The 18,980-nt window shown below is 33.3% G+C and overlaps 5 protein-coding genes across 5 annotated transcripts; 4 read left to right on the forward strand and 1 right to left on the reverse strand.

The window, feature by feature from the left end:
- The first annotated feature begins 1,350 nt into the window (after positions 1–1,350).
- LOC117132627 (B3 domain-containing protein REM7-like) lies at positions 1,351–5,370 on the forward strand. Its single transcript, XM_033287386.1, has 7 exons — positions 1,351–1,428; positions 1,970–2,083; positions 4,245–4,307; positions 4,394–4,703; positions 4,785–4,870; positions 4,949–5,243; positions 5,339–5,370. Exons 1-7 carry the CDS (start codon positions 1,351–1,353, stop codon positions 5,368–5,370), a joined length of 978 nt encoding a protein of 325 aa, XP_033143277.1.
- Positions 5,371–7,510: 2,140 nt separating this feature from the next.
- LOC103860758 (RNA-binding protein CP33, chloroplastic) lies at positions 7,511–9,016 on the forward strand. Its single transcript, XM_009138426.3, has 4 exons — positions 7,511–8,004; positions 8,076–8,177; positions 8,250–8,558; positions 8,653–9,016. The coding sequence occupies exons 1-4, from the start codon at positions 7,600–7,602 to the stop codon at positions 8,776–8,778; spliced, it is 942 nt and encodes a 313-aa protein (XP_009136674.1). The 5' UTR covers positions 7,511–7,599; the 3' UTR covers positions 8,779–9,016.
- Positions 9,017–9,339: 323 nt separating this feature from the next.
- Positions 9,340–12,525, reverse strand: LOC103860759 (syntaxin-122). Its single transcript, XM_018657512.2, has 2 exons — positions 11,379–12,525; positions 9,340–11,014 (listed from the first exon to the last, which is right to left on the reverse strand). The coding sequence occupies exons 1-2, from the start codon at positions 11,854–11,856 to the stop codon at positions 10,566–10,568; spliced, it is 927 nt and encodes a 308-aa protein (XP_018513028.1). The 5' UTR covers positions 11,857–12,525; the 3' UTR covers positions 9,340–10,565.
- Positions 12,526–12,824: 299 nt separating this feature from the next.
- Positions 12,825–13,235, forward strand: LOC103860760 (outer envelope membrane protein 7). The gene has a single exon (XM_009138427.3). The coding sequence runs from the start codon at positions 12,919–12,921 to the stop codon at positions 13,129–13,131; it is 213 nt and encodes a 70-aa protein (XP_009136675.1). The 5' UTR covers positions 12,825–12,918; the 3' UTR covers positions 13,132–13,235.
- A 1,000-nt stretch (positions 13,236–14,235) lies between these two features.
- LOC103860761 (lipase-like PAD4) lies at positions 14,236–18,827 on the forward strand. Its single transcript, XM_009138428.3, has 2 exons — positions 14,236–14,864; positions 17,355–18,827. The coding sequence occupies exons 1-2, from the start codon at positions 14,544–14,546 to the stop codon at positions 18,681–18,683; spliced, it is 1,650 nt and encodes a 549-aa protein (XP_009136676.1). The 5' UTR covers positions 14,236–14,543; the 3' UTR covers positions 18,684–18,827.
- Positions 18,828–18,980: the final 153 nt, after the last annotated feature.

Raw genomic sequence — 18,980 nt, forward strand, 5'->3', positions numbered from 1 at the left:
TAAAGGTAGAGATTAAACTGGCTTAAATAAAAATTGGATATTATTTTGGTTTTTCCGTAAGTTAAAGTTTTTTTTTTTATAGTTTTTCCAATTTAAAATATACTATTTATTAAATAAAATATAAGTAAATTATTTTTTAAAACTAAAATTTATTATTAAATGTTAACTTAATCTAAAATAAAAATCAAATTAGAAATAGCTAAGCCAAATAATTAACAGCTAATTTATTTATCAATTTTATGATTTAATCGTCAATTGCTCAACTTATATTCCTTTTGTCTCACAAATAATGTCATGAGAAAATTTCAATACATTTTATACTTACTTTATGTTTAATATTATTTACAAAATATATTGATTTTCTAAATATTGTTATTTATCTCTAATTATATTGGTTAGATATATGTAACTAATAAAAAAACATAAATATATTTCAATTATTTTTAATATGTGCGAAAAGTTTAAAACGACTGTATTTGTGAAACAGAAAAGGTATGTTTTATCTTTCTTAAACACGAATAAGCTTAATAATATATAAATTTGATTAATCGTTTTTCACTAATTAATAAATTTATTTAAAATTTTAGTTATGTAACTATCCGAGAATTTTGACTTGATTATTTTTGTCTAGATTTTGTATTTGGTAAGACACATTTATAAATAATTTTCACAAAATATATATACATTTGTACAAATTTATATATATATATATATATATATATATATATATATATATTATTCGTTATTGATGTGGAATTATTTCAATATGTGTAGTCATATTACTGTTTTCTATAGCTCAGGTACACATGTGTACATAATAGTTATATAAAATCACAAATTTATCAAGAGTTTTACTATTTACAAAGCAAACTAAATACTATACAAAAATAATATCTTATGTCACTCAAACAAAAATATAAGTAAATAATATTTAAAAATATTTACAATGGTATCATATAAGTTTATATGCATAAAAATATACATTTACATTTATAAATACAGTGTATGAATTTGTAAATGCAAATAAGCAAATAATTAAATGGTGATAAACTTAAGGGGGTAATTTTATAAAATAACCATATGTAAGAAAAATGGCACATTATAGTTTAAAGAAATTTTGATAAAAATAAAAGTTATTGTTACAAACAATACACAGTTTATTAATATAAACATCATCCGTGCAGCGCGGGTGATCAATAAGAAAGACGTTATAAAAAAAAAAAAAAACATCATCCGTGCAGCGTGGGTGACGAAAAGAAGAAGAGAAAAAACAAAGTTTTCTAAAAAGTTACTAATTGTTGCATACTCATTCTTCATTCATCATCATCGCTCGCTCTAGAGAGAAGAAAGATGGCGAACGTTGCGAACGACGGAATCATGGCTGAGGTGAATCGCATGTTGGAGGAGATGTTTCTGCTTGAGACGGGAGTAAGTATTCTATTTCTGATACTGTCGATTTCTCTTGATTTAGTGTGGCCGTTTTCGGAATCGTGAGGAGTACGTAGTGTCGCCGCCGCGAGCGACAGTGTCGGAGGCGAGACGGTGGTTTCGAAATCGGAATAGTTTCGCCGTCTCTGTGTCGTCGCTCGCAGTTTTTCGAAATCGTTATCAACGGTGTAGATGTAGTTAACATCGGTGCTTGTGAGCGACGGTGGTTTCGAAATCGTAACAGTCTCGCCTGTGTCTGTGTCGTCGCTCGCCGTTTTCGAAATCGTTATCTATGGTATCATCGCAGTAGTTAACGTCGTTGTTTGTGAGCGACGGTGTTTTAGTAGTTAGTATCTGCGGATTGGATCGTAAACGAAATTGTGGATTCTCTTTTTTTTTTGTGCTCGATCTGTAGTAGAAGAACTTAGCTAGACTCTGAGATTGTATATATAAGATATTGATTCAGATTCTTGTTTGTGTGTGCGACTGTGAGTTTTCAAGGATTCATGTAACTCATTGTGGCTTGATTTGATTTGTACAGATGGTTTCTTGTCCTTGGGTTACACAGAGGCTAGCTGCTGGGGACAGACTTTCTGTTAGAGTGTTCCTGAGGAGAATCAATGGAACCCTTACTCCTGCTGAAGAGAATGAAATGGTGAGACTATTTATTTTCTCTCTAAAGCAATATGGAAGATGTATGGTCTTGTGTAACGTCTCAAAATGTATTTGTTATTCAGGTTTCGAGGATCGTTAGAGAGCCACTCACTCTCGTCAACAACCACACTCGCTTCTTATGTGAGTAAGGTCACATAGACTCTCAGTTTAATGGTTGACCATTTCCATGATTGCAACTTTTGATTTTGTTGTGTGCTTGCTACTTACATCTTTCTAGACCTATTACATTTTGTGTAACATGATTCCTATTTTTCATAGAATTGTTTTTAGAAATGGAAACCCAAAGGAAAAATCAACTAAAACACTTATCTTTGAACGTAGAGGAAAATCGAACTCTATATTCGTAGGACGATTACACATAACAACTTTTTAGCACGTGACATAGGTAGAAACTAATGCATAGTTTCGTTATTTGGTTTTTTTTTATTATAATACTTTTTCTACAAATAAAATCGGGAGTATTACGTTACAAAGCACCCAGCCGAGACCCATACTAATTAACATTCAACACACGTCAATCTCGTTTACTAGATTCAACCATTCTTAATAATTATATTATGTATATATATGCATATTAGTAAATATCCCACACAACGTTTATGATTACAGATATTTCTTTATTATTTCAAACCATCTGTAAAGCTAAACTTTAATTCTAAGGACGAAATTTATGGAGCAACATAGAGCAAAAACAAAGTTACAAAAACGAGCAAGAACATGAATCAAACCATCTGATACTGGAAGCAAGCCCGTATCAATCTCGTTTTGATGCCAGATATTAGCGATAATCTTGATCAATTTTCACATTTGCACCAAAAAAAAAAAAAATCTTGATCGATTTTTAGAACTAACAACACGAACACTTTTTTGGTAGTTATGACTTATGACTACTTTAGGGTTTTCATTAAATTAAATAGAATAAAGTACATGGAAGCAAATTGTTCATCATGATGATCATACAACTTAGAAACACGAGAAAATGGAGAAACTATTTCATTTTTTTATGAAACAAGAGACACTATTTCATATCACACCTGAAAAAGTGTATCCTGGTATACCGTGGTATATTACATGAGGTTTCTGATGAAACAACCTGCATGAAAGATACTAATCCTACGTCAAGTGCAAGCTCTTGCTGAAAGGATTAATGAACATCTTTTGGCTTTCTAGGCGAAAAAGAGTACCTTGTTTCAAGAATGAAACGACTTGAATAAAACTAAACAAATAAATATAAGACGCAATATATATGATTATGTTTCCAAATACATGATGCTCCATTGTGATTGGAGAAGTTGAAGCACATCATCCCAAATATAGTTGAAGCACCTGATGAGCTTCATCGTGATTGGAGAAGCCTCCACAATTTTGGCTCAAGCTGTTAACTCCTTTTGTTCAACTTCTTAAGCATGTGCAACGGTAATAATCAAGCAATCCTTAACATAAATCCTTAATGCTTTTTGATTAAAGAAATATTAAAAGAGGAGAGGAAAGTTAAGGATGATCCTTAATTAAGGATTAAAAATCGAAGTCCTTATCTTGCTGGCACATATTGATTGGTCCGTTTTTTATGTTGACTCTGGTAAGGCGAGTTCGAAAACACGCGAACCGTTCTCATTTTTTCAGAAACCCGAAAAAAAAAAGCAGAGCAGAAGGCGAGGCGATAGGGAGACGACAGAGAGGCCAATTGCGATCTCGATCCGTGAAGGTAAAATTCGATCTTAATCTATTTTCTTTTTCATTCTCGCGTTTATGCATGTTGATTTCATCTCGTTTTAGGGTTCGATTGAGGTGTTTTATAAAATCTAGGGTTTGAAATCGGATTGGGGATTTTTTCGATTTAGGGTTTTCGTATTGGTTTGATTTTTTTGCATTTTCACATCGGTTCTTTGTTGTTATCGACTGGATTAGAGAGGTTCTGGTGTGAGTTCACAATCGATTTATGGTTTTGGTTCGTGATATCAAAATTAATTTTTTTTAATAAGAAACACGACTGGATTAGAGAGGTTTTGGTGTGAGTTCACAATCGATTTATGGTTTCGATTGTGGGGATCAAATAGATTTTGGGTTCAAAATGAAAATGGGGTTTTCGTCTGCTTGGAAACTCATTGTTGATATTGTTTACATTCGTTTCTTGTTTGCAGATGGCGATTCCACATGAACCTCATTTCTTTAAGCCTCTGCTTCCTGGTTTCCACAGTGGTGTCGTAAGAACCTCACTCTCTCTATTTGTTTACATTCGTTTCTTGATTAAATGTATTTCTTGTTTGATTAACTTCGCATTTTCTTGCAGACAATACCACTTGCCTTCTTCTCAAAGCACATAGAAGGGAAGACGAACCAGAAAACATGGAAACTAAGATCGGACGCTTCAGATCAAACTTGGGAAGTGATACTAGAAGGCAGGATACTCACCGGAGGTTGGAAAGATTTCACCACAGCACACGACCTTCAAATCGGTGACCTTGTCATCTTCAAACACGAAGGAGACATGGTGTTTCATGTGACTCCTTTTGGTCCTAGCTGTTGTGAGATTCAGTATACACATCCTCACATCATCAAGGAAGAAGCCGACTCCGGTGATGCTGATGACAATGAGATTAGTAAGTTTCAATCAAAGTTCATTGTTTTGGTCCTACCTGTTGTGAGATGTTTTGACGTGGAAATTGCTTCTTTTATTTCAGGAGGAACAGTGGCAATGTCTTCTTTCTCATATGACTTCTGTTTTTTGGCTGAGGTCACTGCTTCAAATCTAAAAGCAGACAAACTTGTGAGTCATTTTTCATACGTATAAACCAGATTTAGTTAGTCAATTTTGATTCCTAAAAACCATATTCTGTGTTTGCAGTATCTTCCTAAGCGAGCTACTAGTTCTACTGCTTTGAACAAACAATGCCAAGAGATGATACTAGTGAACAAAGAGGGAAACTCATGGACTGCGAGTTTGCGATTTAGCGAATCAGACGGCATGTATTACATCACAAGGGGCTGGGGAAAGTTCTGTCGTGATAACAGATGCGACATAGGAGACTTATTTGTCTTCAATCTGGTTGGAGATGGGAAAACTACTCCCTTGTTGTGTGTATGCCTGGAAAGTAAAGAGTGTTCTGAACTACTGAGCAAACACTTGAGCATAAAGCGTGGTGAGTCTTCTCCATTGCCTTGCTTGAGACGTCTTTAACTTGCTTGTTCTTTCTTTGCTTCTAGTTTAACTTGCTTGTTTGGTTTTGTTCTGTAGGTGATATTGCTTCAAGCTCACGGGTGAATTAGAAGAATGGTCAAGTAGTCTTGCGTCTCTTTAGCTTGCGTCTCTTTAGCTATGTATCTCGGACTTGTTAAGAGCTTCTATCCTCTTGTTTTCCTTGCTACAATGTACTTGTATGATCATTTCAGTTTAGACTCAAGTTCTTGTATTTCTCTACTCTCTACTCATTTCAGTTTAGACTCAAGTACTTATAAGTTTAAATCTTTGTACTCTACTCTTGTAAGTTTAAATCTGTTTAGCTAACTACAATCTTGCTTCTCTTCATTCTCTTCTCTTTTATGTTATACAAGTAAGAAGATAACTTGTACAAGTAAGAACATAACAAAATCAAGCTAAGAAGATAACAAAAGTTGTACAAGTAAGAAACATACTTAATTTACAAAATGAGAAATTATATACAACACTTATTTGATTTGATTCAAAATATTTGTATGTTTACATTTTCTTTTCTAATAAATGTAAATTTTTAATTTCTTGTTTTAAATTTTAAATTTCTAAGATTAAAAAAAAACACACTAAAGATTCCATATTGGATAACACCATTGGACCTATAATTATGATAAGAGTCCTTAAGTATTGAAAAAAAAAATACTATTATATTGGTAAGATGCTCTTATTGGGCTTCTCACAGGGCCTAACACAGGTCAAGCTGTTTACATATGATTTTATTAAATTCTATTCACCTTATTATTTATAAAAAAAAAAAAAAAAAATTAAGACAACTATAATTTTTTTTCTTAAGTTTTGTCTTTCCATTTTTAACTAAGTTTTAAAATTTACGACACATACACTTTCACTACTTCCTTACTTTTTAATTTTAAGTATCATGTGAAAAATATTTGTAAGAACAAATTTGTGGCAGTTTTCTCTAGATTATTTTTATTAAACAAAACAGATGAAATATCTACAAGTATTCATAAATATTGCTAATGCTCATATGTTAAAACTAAATATAATATTTTTTAAAATAAAGAATTAGATATTCATAACATACAAAATAAATAAATCACAAATGTTAAAAAACATTTATAGTATTTATTAGAGGTGGACAAAAAAACCAAACCGAACTGAAACTGATTCAAACCGAATCAACCGAACCGAAACTGATTCAAACCGAACCGAAGTCTATTTCAAATCATTCGGTTGAAGATTTCTCCAACCCGAATGGTTCGGTTCGGTTTAAACCGAACCAAGAAACCGATATGTTTTTGTAATTATTTAAACTAAAAATATTAGTAGTATCAATATACTAAAATTCTAATACCAAATCACATATTTTTCTATTTTTCATTCATTAACATTTATTCTTCTAACCGAATATGTAATCATTAAAATATTTGATTTAAAAGAAATAGAAAAATATGTACTTTCATATTCTTATATATGTAAACGTGGATGTTAAATCTAAACCTAAAATCTAATGAAAATTTTATTAAAAAACAAAAGTTCTTTTCCATATAGTCACATGGGAGATGATTCATTGTAGGCATTTAAATAATGATATAAGAGACATTGATAATTCATTGCATGTTTTTAAATAATGATATAAGAGACATCACTAATGATGTTGGTTTTTCTTAGTAAACTTTCATTGGTTTTAATTCTTATATATTTTTTGTGACTTTTAAAAGTTTCTTTTTTCAGTTTTATATTGAATTTAGTTCACATAGTTTATGTTTACATAATTTATGTTTTAAAACATAATTTCTCTTAAAAAATTAAACGAATAAGAACCTAATTAAACTGATCCAGAAAATAAACCCAACCAAACCGAATATCAACCGAACTAACTATGGTTTATTTCAGCTAGAAAAATACTAGAACCGAACTAACCAAACCAAACCGAACCCGAACCGAACCGAGAAAATAACCGAAGTGTCCACCCCTAGTATTTATACTTTATACTAACCCCTAAATTTGCTTAGATTTTAGTAAAATTAGTATAGAAGAAAATATAATTTTTTTTTGGTACGAGAAGAAAAAATTAAAAGTCAATTCTCTCAAATAGTATTTTTAAGTTTTTATCATAAAAATACTCATAAAAAAAAAGAAATTGATCAAAATAATATCTTTAAAAAAAAAAATTATATCCTCAAAACTCCATCCTTTAACTTTAAAATGACCATCTAGATAATTTCTCAAAATTATAGTATATTATTTCTTTTGGTCAATAAGAAAATATATCTCTTATCCCCTCCTTCTCTCCCAATAGTCTCACAGTCCCCTCTAGAAATATGTCTTCAGCTTATTGTTCCTCCGCCGTGGCGGTTTCCACCGCAGCCACCGTTTCCTCCGCCACTACCTTTAACCCACTATTCTCCTTCCATTCGAATTTCAAACTCTTCTATCGCATCACACCAAAACCCTTCAAACTCGTCGCCAAATGCCCTACTCCTCCTCTCTTCCTCCATCTAAACACCCGTCGCCACCGCCTCTTCTGCGCCGCCGAAGACGAAATCCCGCCGTCATCCGAAGAAGACGAGGAAGAAAACGAAGAAAACGAAGACGCAGATGAGACACAGACGACGCAAGCGAGCGTTGAGGAAGGGAGGCTGTACGTTGGGAACTTGCCTTACACAATCACTGCCTCTGAGCTCTCCCAGCTTTTCGGAGAAGCTGGAAACGTCGTCGATGTTCAGGTTCGTCAGATTGTTTCCAAAGTTTCGAACTTTATCGCAGACTGTGTATAAAGTTTTGATCTTTGTTGCAGATTGTGTACGATAAAGTCACTGACAGAAGCAGAGGGTTTGGATTCGTAACCATGGGAACCATCGAAGAAGCTAAAGAAGCGATTCAGATGTTCAACAGCTCTGTAAAGTTTCCATCTTTTCCCTTTTTGATCATATAACGTTTTCTTTCTCATCTCTCGTGCGTTTGTATGTAGCAAATCGGTGGTAGGACGGTGAAAGTGAACTTCCCGGAGGTGCCTAGAGGCGGAGAGAGGGAAGTGATGAGGACTAAGATTCGTGATAGTAACAAGAGTTATGTTGACAGTCCTCACAAGATCTATGCAGGGAACCTTGGTTGGAATCTGACGTCGCAAGGTCTTAAAGATGCGTTTGGAGATCAGCCTGGTGTGCTTGGTGCTAAAGTTATCTACGAAAGAAACAGTGGGAGGTCTAGGGGGTTTGGTTTCGTCTCTTTTGAGTCGGAAGGAGAGCTTCAGTCTGCTCTGAGTGCTATGAACGGTGTGGTAAGGGCTTTTACCTCTTCTAGGATGAATCTGTGTTGGTTTGGTAAGTTGGGTTTGAGACTTACTAGTTTTGGACTTTTGGTTTGGTTCTTAGGAAGTTGAAGGACGAGCGCTGAGGCTAAACTTGGCTTCGGAGAGAGCTACCGTGCCTCCTCCTACTGTAGCAGGAGGAGAGGGCAGTCTAGAGGGCAGTGAGGTGCTTTCGAACATTAGTACATGAAGCAGCAGAAGCACAGTAGATTCTACTGCTAGCAAAATGAAAACTTTTATGAGTTATGACTATGTTGTTGTACTCTACTGAGGCTAAAGAAGAAGATAATATATGAGATAAAGAACAGGAGATTAGCTGTAATCATATTCAGAAATGCTTGTTCCATTAAATGGTGTAATGTAAGATATCTTTATCCCAGACTCTTACTAATTATTAAAAAGAACAATCGATAAGAGTGACTGAACTATGTTCAAGGGAAAATCCCAACTATTTTAATTCGACCAATTCTCATGTGAATAGAACTTAACTTGATCAGAGGAAAGACTCACAAAGTGTTTGTGGAAATGAATCAAACTGACCTGTGAAGTTAACGGCTATGTCTGATCTTACGCAAACCAATCAAGAAGAAGAGAGCCAAATGATTGGTTCAAAATGGGATTTTCTAATGGAAACACGCATAACAAAATACACTAGACCTTGACCCGCGCGACCGCGCGAGTATTTAATTTGTGTTTGTATTTAATGATATATTTGTTAATGTAGTCACATTTTTAAATATAAATGTTATATTTGTACTTAATTTTATATTTTAGCGTAAAATGTATCACCGATATTAGGTATTATATAAAAAATCTAATATTTATATAATAATATCCATGTCTAAGATAAATAGCTAACAAATTTTTAAATAAAAAGTATAAAAATAGACAATTATGAATCAGTATGCTATTTATAAATAAAACATTAGTTATAATATTTGTAAAAAAATAAAATGATTGTTAAACTTCTATGAAATTTGGAACATATACAAATTAAGATTGAAAATAAAATATAAATATAAATTTGATGTAACGATAAGAACTTATAAATGAGTTTAAATTTGTGTACATTTAAACCACGACCTTGCAGATGTTTGATTTTATTTTTGTAAATAAATATTTATTTTGTCTAAGTGATAATATGTATTTTAAAATTTTATCCGTTAAATAATTATTTAATAAAATTTATAAGCATAATAATTTTATAGTTTATATTTTTAAATTTTATTTTATCTCGTAAACCGTCAATTGTATTACCACCATTTTTAGAATATGATCCTTGTATCTATTCAAATGTTTTATTTTGTTTTTTTTTGTGGATCAAAATTTTATGAGAATGTCTAATAAATTATTTTATATATATGGTAAGTTTGTAAATAATTATAATGGTGCATGTAATATATTTATATTGGTAAGAAGAAGAATTTGTTCAAAAAAAAAAAGAAGAGTAAGGTGAATTGTGGGAGAGAATGAGACAAAAATGTAATTTATATTGTCACATAAATATTTTTTGTATATTATTGATATTCATGAATGTTTATAATATTAATATGATATAGATAAGTTAAAAGATTTATATTTATTTGATTGTGAATTTAATTTAGAAAATATTTTATTAATTTTTAAAAAGACATGGAAAGCATAAAATTAGGAGTAATTATTAGTTCATCAATTTTGGAAAAGACAAAGATTACTTAAAAGTAGGTTCATTTAATTATTTCAGTGGCATTAAACTGTAAATATTGTGTAAGTTTAAGGGTTAGTCTCAATGGGTACTTCTATTTTAATAGATTAGATTTCACGATAAATTTCATTATAGTTATTTATAGAAGGTAAATAATTTATGTACTGCTCGCATGAGATATATATATACACAAGGACTTGAACCAATCAAAAACATTACTAAAACGATAAACAGTCAATCTCCAAAGCAAGAGGTCCATGCATAGACCAAGCGAACTAAAAACAAAACAAAAATTAACGAAGTAGACGTCGGGCTTGCGATGGAGGTGGTTGAGCTTGCACCGGAGTGGCTTGACGGTTCGAACCTCCACCACCACCATTGTTATTTTCCCAAGGTTTAACCGTAAACAACACAACTAAAACCACAATAATGATCAATATCAAAACGGCGTAGCAAGTCCACTTACGCGTGTTCTTCTGATAGAACCGCGCCTTAACAAGCTGGTCTGCACCGGACCGGATAATTGTATTGGTTCGTTTGAGGCTGTCTTCAATGGTATCCAGCTGTTCACCCTGGCTCTGAACCAAGACGGCCATGTCAAGAAACACCTGATGCAGCTCGTTCAAACTCTTCTCAATGTCTTTCACTGCGTCGTGCCTCTCTTGTATCTCGTTTATGGTGTCCAGAATCCTACCCCGGCCTTGTTCTTGTATAGCTTTTTGCAAAAACGTTTCGCTTTCTCCTGAAATAAATGTCATTTTAATTTATATATCTCATTAATATCATGTTTACAAAACCCCACAATTAGGCATGGACAAATTAACCGAATTTAAAACACCTAACCGTACTGAACCAAAATTATTCGATCAGAAAAGAAAACACAATAACATGAGTTCTAAAATATTGTGGATATTCATTCAGACTGAACTGGAACAGAACTAGAAAACACAATAACCTTAACATATTCTATCTTATAATATTGTGGATATCCGGACCGAACCAAAACCGAACCATTTGCTATTTTCTTGATTAACAACCTTTTGCTATATTTTTGCTGTTTGAATTTTGAAATAACTTAAAATATTAACAGAAAGAAATTTGAACACCTGTAGAAATTAGGTGATCGACGGTATCCTCGTCGGGATTTTCTCCGGTGACGGTGAAGTACAACCGGTGAATTGTGTCTCTGTAATCCGTCGAGATAGTCTCTCTCACTCGCATAAAATGGTCCATCGCATCTTTCAGCTTCTTCCTCAACCCGTTAACCACCGCCATCCTTTGCCGGTCAGAAGATGAACCCGGTCCACTTTCCGGTAAACTCCGGTTCACTTCATTGGAACGATCCAGTGCCTGGAGATTGCCTTTCACGCGCTTCGCAGTCTTGAGCGCCTTAGACACATCAGAGTCCATCTTGTCCTTCAACTCCTTGACTTCCTTAGCGTTGTGGAGCGTCTTGCTCTTGTCGTGGCTCACTTGGAGACTGTGACAGAGGCGATCGAGCTCTTTCAGATCACTGTTCACCTCCTCCACGTCGAGGAAGAACTTGTCGAGATTGTTCCCGCCTGAGTACTTTGCCTTTGGCATCTCGATAGTATGCGAGTGAGGCGGCTATGTGTCGTCGGCTACGGAGCGGTTGAAAGAGCGGGAGAGAAGATCGTTCATGGCTGTTTGGTTGGTTTGAAGTTTCTCCTCAACGGACGATACAAGAAATTTTGGTTTTGAAGAAATTTGAAATAAATAAATAAATCTTCTGATAGATTGTGTTTGTTGCACGTTAAATTTATAATTAAGTTGAAAAGTCCCCCAATTATATAACGCGCGTTTGAAACTGGAACTGGTCCGTTTTCTTTTGGAGATCAAACCAAAACATCTATTTCAGCTAAACCATTATGTTGGGTTAACCAAACCACGTTGAGTACCCTTTATTGCTCGGTGCTAAATTTGTCAAATTTCACCAACTTCATTTATTTTTTTATTGTTGCAATTTATTGATGTATTTTTTTTTGTATTGAATCGGTTTTGACAAGTGAATAATGGAAGAGAAAGTCCAGGTTAGAATTTATAAGAAAACGAATAAAACAATGAATATGATGTATGTATATTGTGGAAAGAGAGATTTTAAAATATTCTTAACATCCCAAATTTTTTTTAGAATATTGATTTATTGTGTTTAGTTGCTGAAGACTATAAAGAAGGAAGTTTGAATTCGTCGTTGGTTGTCGATTTTAAATACTTTAGTAAAAAAAAATCAAATACTTTAGTGCTAATAGTTTCTAACATATGATTTTGTTATGTTGGGATATAATAGTTTTGTCCAACCACTTAATACTTCTTTACATTTTGTCGTTTATTTTGGAGTGACCAATATTGAAGCAACAAGAAAAAACTGATCAAAACAAACATTTTTAAAAATTAGTCAAAACATTATTAGAAATGATATAGATCACAAGATATGTTAATAAAATGATATAGTAAGAAAAAATTGAAACTATAAATCATAAAATATTTTGTCGCAACTACTTACATTGTCCAATCATAAGCCCAAACCGGCCCGTTTGAATCAACCTAAACACCTTAGCAACCGCTTAACCTTCAGCCGTCGAATCGAAACACTCCACCGACAAGCAAAGGAGACTACAACAAGCGATGGGAAAAGCTTCGGGAGCGAAACATGCGACTGTCGTGGTTGCAGCTTTGGCTTTTGGATGGTTAGCAATAGAGATCGCCTTCAAGCCTTTCCTCGACAAACTCCGCTCCTCAATCGACAAATCCAATCCCGCCAAAGATCCCGATGACTCCGACAAAGACGCCGCCTTCGCCGCCGCTGCAGCTGCCTCTGAGACGACGTCCTCCGTGTAGGATATTTAAATAAGGGTTTTGTTAGATTAAATCTATGTGTTCAGCTTTTAATTAAAACCTAAACAGTTTGTTTTATTGCATAATTATATGTTTTTTTCTACTCATTGGATGCGTCCTATAACCACACAGTGTTCGAAATTACAAAGATTGGTTTAAATGGTAATAACTAGATATGTAGCAGATTAACCATGGAAGTAAGAAATGTGTATACATATGCTGAGGGGAGACCATAACTTATGTCAGATTTAATGACTTTTAACATCTTTAGTACCCTAAAAACTTAGGATTTGTCCTAACATCTTTGTATTCAACATAGATGTATACGTCCTCTTTAAAATGCTATGATTTGCATTTGTAATTTGTATTCTTTCATTGATCCAATCCAAACAGTGATAAAAAGATAGTGATGGAGCTTTCACTGTTTTTTTTTCCCTTTCTTAAATTGCTTTTTACAAAAGTTATGATGATAAAGAATAGTACTTGTGAGGACAAAAGCACCAAGAAAGTATAAACGTCTCTCTAATCATGATTTAGTTAGAACCGACTTAATTATTTGTGGTATGATTATATTCCTTCCTAAGAGGGGTTAAATATCAAATCTGATCATTACAATACTACTTTAGATAGTAACTTTAGAACAATTGTTGTTCAGATTGGATATATATAATATATTTATGGTATTGTAGATTCACATGATCTCTTTTATCATTGTTTATGCAAAAGTTCTTAATACACGTTTAAGTGCTTTGTTTTGCTTTTATAATTGCCCCAGATTACAATCTGGTTGTCTTGTCCCCACTCCCCACAAAGATGCCCAAAACAGTGGTGATAAGAAAGATGAGATAGACCTTTCATTCCGTTTACTCCACTCCTTTTATATAGCTAAATCAAAAAGTAAATGAGTCATGCTGAGTACTTAACTTGTAATACTCTTTAGGCCACACTAAATCACTTAACTGCTTAAGCTAAAAAGCTGTTATTTCATTCCCTTGACAACTTTGGCAAATAAACTTCAATGTCTCTCAGACACATATGTAGGCTAATTTATCTATAATTTCCATGAAGGATAAGTAGCTTCGTACCACAATTCATTGCATATCATAAGATGTATTCCATATGATTTAAGTCTAAACCATTAAGGTTACTGGGGATAATCAAATGCTTTGATTTGCATCCTTTATCTTGTCCTATCTGGCACAGAGATCTTTGAGATGGACCCTTGTACAATTATTTAGGAAAAAACACAGAAAAAACTGAAGGAGACTTAAGAGAGACGACTCATCAAGCAGGCAAGAATCAAGAACCTACAAAAGTAATTACCCAAGAAACTATATGGAGGTTTCTTAGAAATTTTCCTTGACATTCTTTCGTTAAAAAGGCCAAGTTTAACAACACAGACCACGCAAGTAGTCATGGAAGAGTGCCAATTCGAGACGAGCGAGTTACAAGCTTCGCTCATGATGTCGACTCCTTTATGGTCCGACTCATGGAGTTTATGCAACGTCGCAGATAGCTCAAAGAGTATTCAGATACAGCGCATTGCCGGAACCATGTACGTTGCTTTACCGGAGGTGGAGATAAATCAACCGGGGAACCTCGTGGACCTGAAAGTCGCCGGAAATGAGCTTTTCTCCGCCTTTTCAACATCATCAACATCTGACGAGCCTCCGCCTATGGTCAACGGTGCAATACTTGAGCTTTTTGTTTCCTCGGCTCTCTTTATTGAGTCTCAGGTTTGTTTTCTGTTTCTGTTTTCTTCAATAAATAATAGATAATTCATTAAATAATATTTTATTTGATGGACTTCCTGAATTTTTCCTAGATATAATAAGTTCTACTCATAATCTATTACATGCCTTGTCAAAAAAGATCTAGCACATGAAAGCATCTTCATCGATTGGTTTATATCTTATACAGGTCTAACAAATAAACTAATAAATCTTTAAAACAATAAATTATTATATAGTTAAACTACGAATATATTATAACAAAAACAAGTGGTAGAGAAATTTCTATAGGAGTTTTTTCTTAAATGAGCCTTTCCTCAGATTTCAATGGTGGTAATTGTCCACACTCCTTAAATTATTCATTTTATACTCCGTTTTTAGAGTATTATTATTGATAAAAACTTATTAAATTTCCAAAAACGATATAACTTTTTGTGAGATATCTGCTAAAAGAATTGGCTAAATTTTCACCTCTGTTGATAAAGATATCCACACCTAAGTTTTCATGAGTATTAATTTAGCTAATACTAAATGTAAAATAATATTATTATATTATTTAAAATTATGCATAGTGTAATAGTTAATTTTATTTATGATTTTTATTTTTGTTTACAATTTCAAAATGTACAAACAAATTAATTATTATTTTAAACTTGTGTATTTAGTTTATTAAACCGGATTCGCGGTCAAACCGATATATCCAGTGATTCGGTATGTAATTCGGCTTGGGTTTTAGAAAAAAATTCATTATTTAAAAATTCATTAAAACCCACAAAAACCGTTAAACCTCAGAACTCGGCTACATGTTGAACCAATACGAAACTTTACAAATTATTTTTTCTTGGATTTTTCAGTTACATTATTAGAATTTGTTTTGTATTCTAATTAAGAATTTAATATTTTTGTTCTTTTTCCAAAAATAAAAAGATCATATGATCATGTGGATTATGAATCTATTAACAAAATTAGTTGATGTGATTTGGCATTAGTGTATTTTTGTTATCGATAATTTGGCTTTGGATTTAGATTTAATTTTATTATTCATATTAGACATTTGGATACTTATAGATTTTAAGTTTTGATATATTTTATTCTATGTCATAACTCTTAACTTGTTACAAAATATTAATAGTCTTAATATTTTTTTTGATATTTTGTAAGTGAAATGAAATTAAAAATAAAGAAACTAAGGTTAAATTAATGGTTTCCAATTTTTTTTTAAACATAAAATATTTCTTATATTTTCAATAGTAAACATATTATTATATAACAAAATTAATTTATTTATTAATCCGCGATTCGTCCATGGTCGATTCAATAATCTGGTGATCCACCGTAGTTATATTATTTAAAAATATATTCTAAATGATATTTTACTATTTTGAAATCATATTATATATAATTATATTTTCGTTTTTTTTAACTATATAAATATTTCCTTTTTATTTGAATAGTTTTATAAAGGCAATAATAGTATTTAAATGTATTTTTTTAATTCATTAAGGATATCATAATAATTAACCACCGTAAGAGTTAAAGTAAACGTGACACCTGACTTCACAAATAATATTATAGAGATAGGCTGTAAAATCGAGTGAGGGATTTCGGCCCATAACTTTTTTTAAATGTTTTTCTAATTATGTTATTACAACGAGAAATGACTCATAATTTTTTTAAATTAGAAAATAAAAAAAATATTAATAAGAGATTTATGCTAATAAGCACCTCAAAAACTTTTAAAGGTTGTGTGATTGTGTCACCTGTGATTTGTCAGCATCATTCTTTTCAGCGAATATTCGCTTCTTTTTTTTACGCTATTGAATGAAAATAATACCTTCTACTGGTTTTTTTTTCTAATAAAGATCATTTACTATTGAAGAGTAGCAATACTGTTTACAATATAAAACAGAGAGAGTAACAAAACAAGAACGGACCGTTGATTTTATTGATATTTTTTTTTATATTTGGACTTTGTTGATACATTTATAAGTTAGAAATTAGTAAAACTGATTAATGTGCATGCGTCTGTTTCTATTCGATTCAGGTTGGATTTTGCTTTTAGGAAAATTTCCTGTTAGGTCATATACGGATGCTGCTTGCATAAGCTCAAAATCGTTCGGTTCAGTTTTATATGATATCGGTTAATGGAGTGATTTATGATAAAACTTAAGGGTTTATATATGATTCTCGCTTAGATATGAAAAAACCAAGCCAAATCTCTTTCCTTCATTTATCTTATCAAAATATCGTTTCCTGATTCGGTTTGTATCAGTTTTCTGCACTACTAGTCAAACTACTTAATTGGCAGTTTACCTCTAAATAGGTTTACATTAGTACTGAAAATTGTTCATTTATATCTTTAAAAATTTGTTCATTTATTTTAGTTAGGTCATATCATGGCTAACTAAGTTACAAATTATAATCCCATTACACTCATGTCCCGTTAATCAGCCAGTTTATTGTAACGTAACACTCACTAAATTATGAACGTAACAGATCACACGAGGACTGGAAAAGGAAGACAGAGAACAGGTGGTAATAACCGGATATTCAACCGGCGGCACAGTTGCAGCACTCACCGCACTTTGGCTCCTCTCAGTACCTTTGTCGCCGTCATACCCTCTACTCTGCATCACCTTCGGCTCTCCTTTGCTCGGCAACCAATCTCTCTCTTCCTCAATCTCCCGATCACATGTAGCCCAAAACTTCTGCCACGTGGTTTCCATCCACGACCTCGTTCCCAGAAGAAACGATGAACAACTCTGGCCCTTTGGAACATATCTCTTCTGTTCCGACAATGGAGGTCTATGCTTAGACAATGCTGCTTCAGTTCGTAGGATGTTTCATATACTCAACTCGACAGGAACTCCAAACATTGAGGAACGTCAAAGGTACGAACACTACGTGTCTACACTCTCTCGCCAGTTTCTCATATCTAGAAGCTCTCTTAGTGAGAACATCTCAGACAATAGCTACGACGCTGGTGTTGCATTAGCCGTGGAATCTCTTGGATTCTCTGATGATCACCCAAGTGGTGTATCAGCTAAAGAATGCATAGAAACAGCCACAAGAATTAGCCGTGCTCCGATTGAGAGAGCGAGTGAGTTAGCTATTGAGCTTGGTGATGTCTTGCCATCAAGACTAGAGATTCAATGGTACAAAGACAGTTGCGAGGCGTCCCCAAAGAAGCTCGGTTACTATGATAACTTCAAACTATACTCAAATCCAAGAGAGTTAAAGGTGAACATGAGCCGCGCAAAGCTAGCTAAGTTTTGGGACCGTGTGTATGACATGGTGGAGACGAATGAGTTACCTCCTGATTTTGATTTCGAATTGAAATGGCTATTTGCGTCGCAGTTTTACCAGCTCTTAGCCGAACCACTGGACATTGCGTACTTCTACAAGTACAAATATTCAAGGACTGGTACTGGTCATTACATGGAGAATGGGAATAGGCCCAAAAGGTATTTACTGTTTGATAAGTGGTGGAAAGAAAGAGGAGAGTGTCATAGAGTGAAGACTGCGAGAACTCGATATGCTAGCACTACTCAGGATACTTGCTTTTGGGCTAAGGTTGAGGAGGCAAAAGAGTGGTTGGATGATGTGAGAAGCGAAGGTACCAATGAGCAGAGGCGAGCTTCGTTATGGGAAAAGATTGTTGGATTTGAGATATATGCTAATACATTGGTGAAGATGAAGGACGTTTCGCTTGATGTTCTTGCGGAGAACTCGAGTTACCGTGTGTGGGAGAAGAAGCTGACAGAGTTCAAAAAGGATAATGGAATTGGAATGGTTGCTGATGAGAGTGACGCAATGGAGACTTAGCTGGATTAATAGCAACTTAATTTGTAACGATCTCTATCGAATGTTGTTCATCATGTTTATGTAATACTTTCTGATGTATTCTACTATTCTGAAATAATCTTTATCATTTATGTTCAATAAGTTTATGCAATTGAGTTTCTAATGTAAGCTATTAATTAGTCTAAAACCAAGATGGTTGCCTAATCTCCTACATGTAGTATAAGGTAAGCTATTTTCAGGACTTAAATAAATAAGTATATTGAAAATTGTCAAGACCCACATAGGATTCTTGGAGATTGCCATAAAACACATGATCCA

The sequence above is a fragment of the Brassica rapa genome, chromosome A03 (genome assembly GCF_000309985.2).
Source record: "Brassica rapa cultivar Chiifu-401-42 chromosome A03, CAAS_Brap_v3.01, whole genome shotgun sequence".
Lineage (NCBI taxonomy): Eukaryota > Viridiplantae > Streptophyta > Magnoliopsida > Brassicales > Brassicaceae > Brassica > Brassica rapa.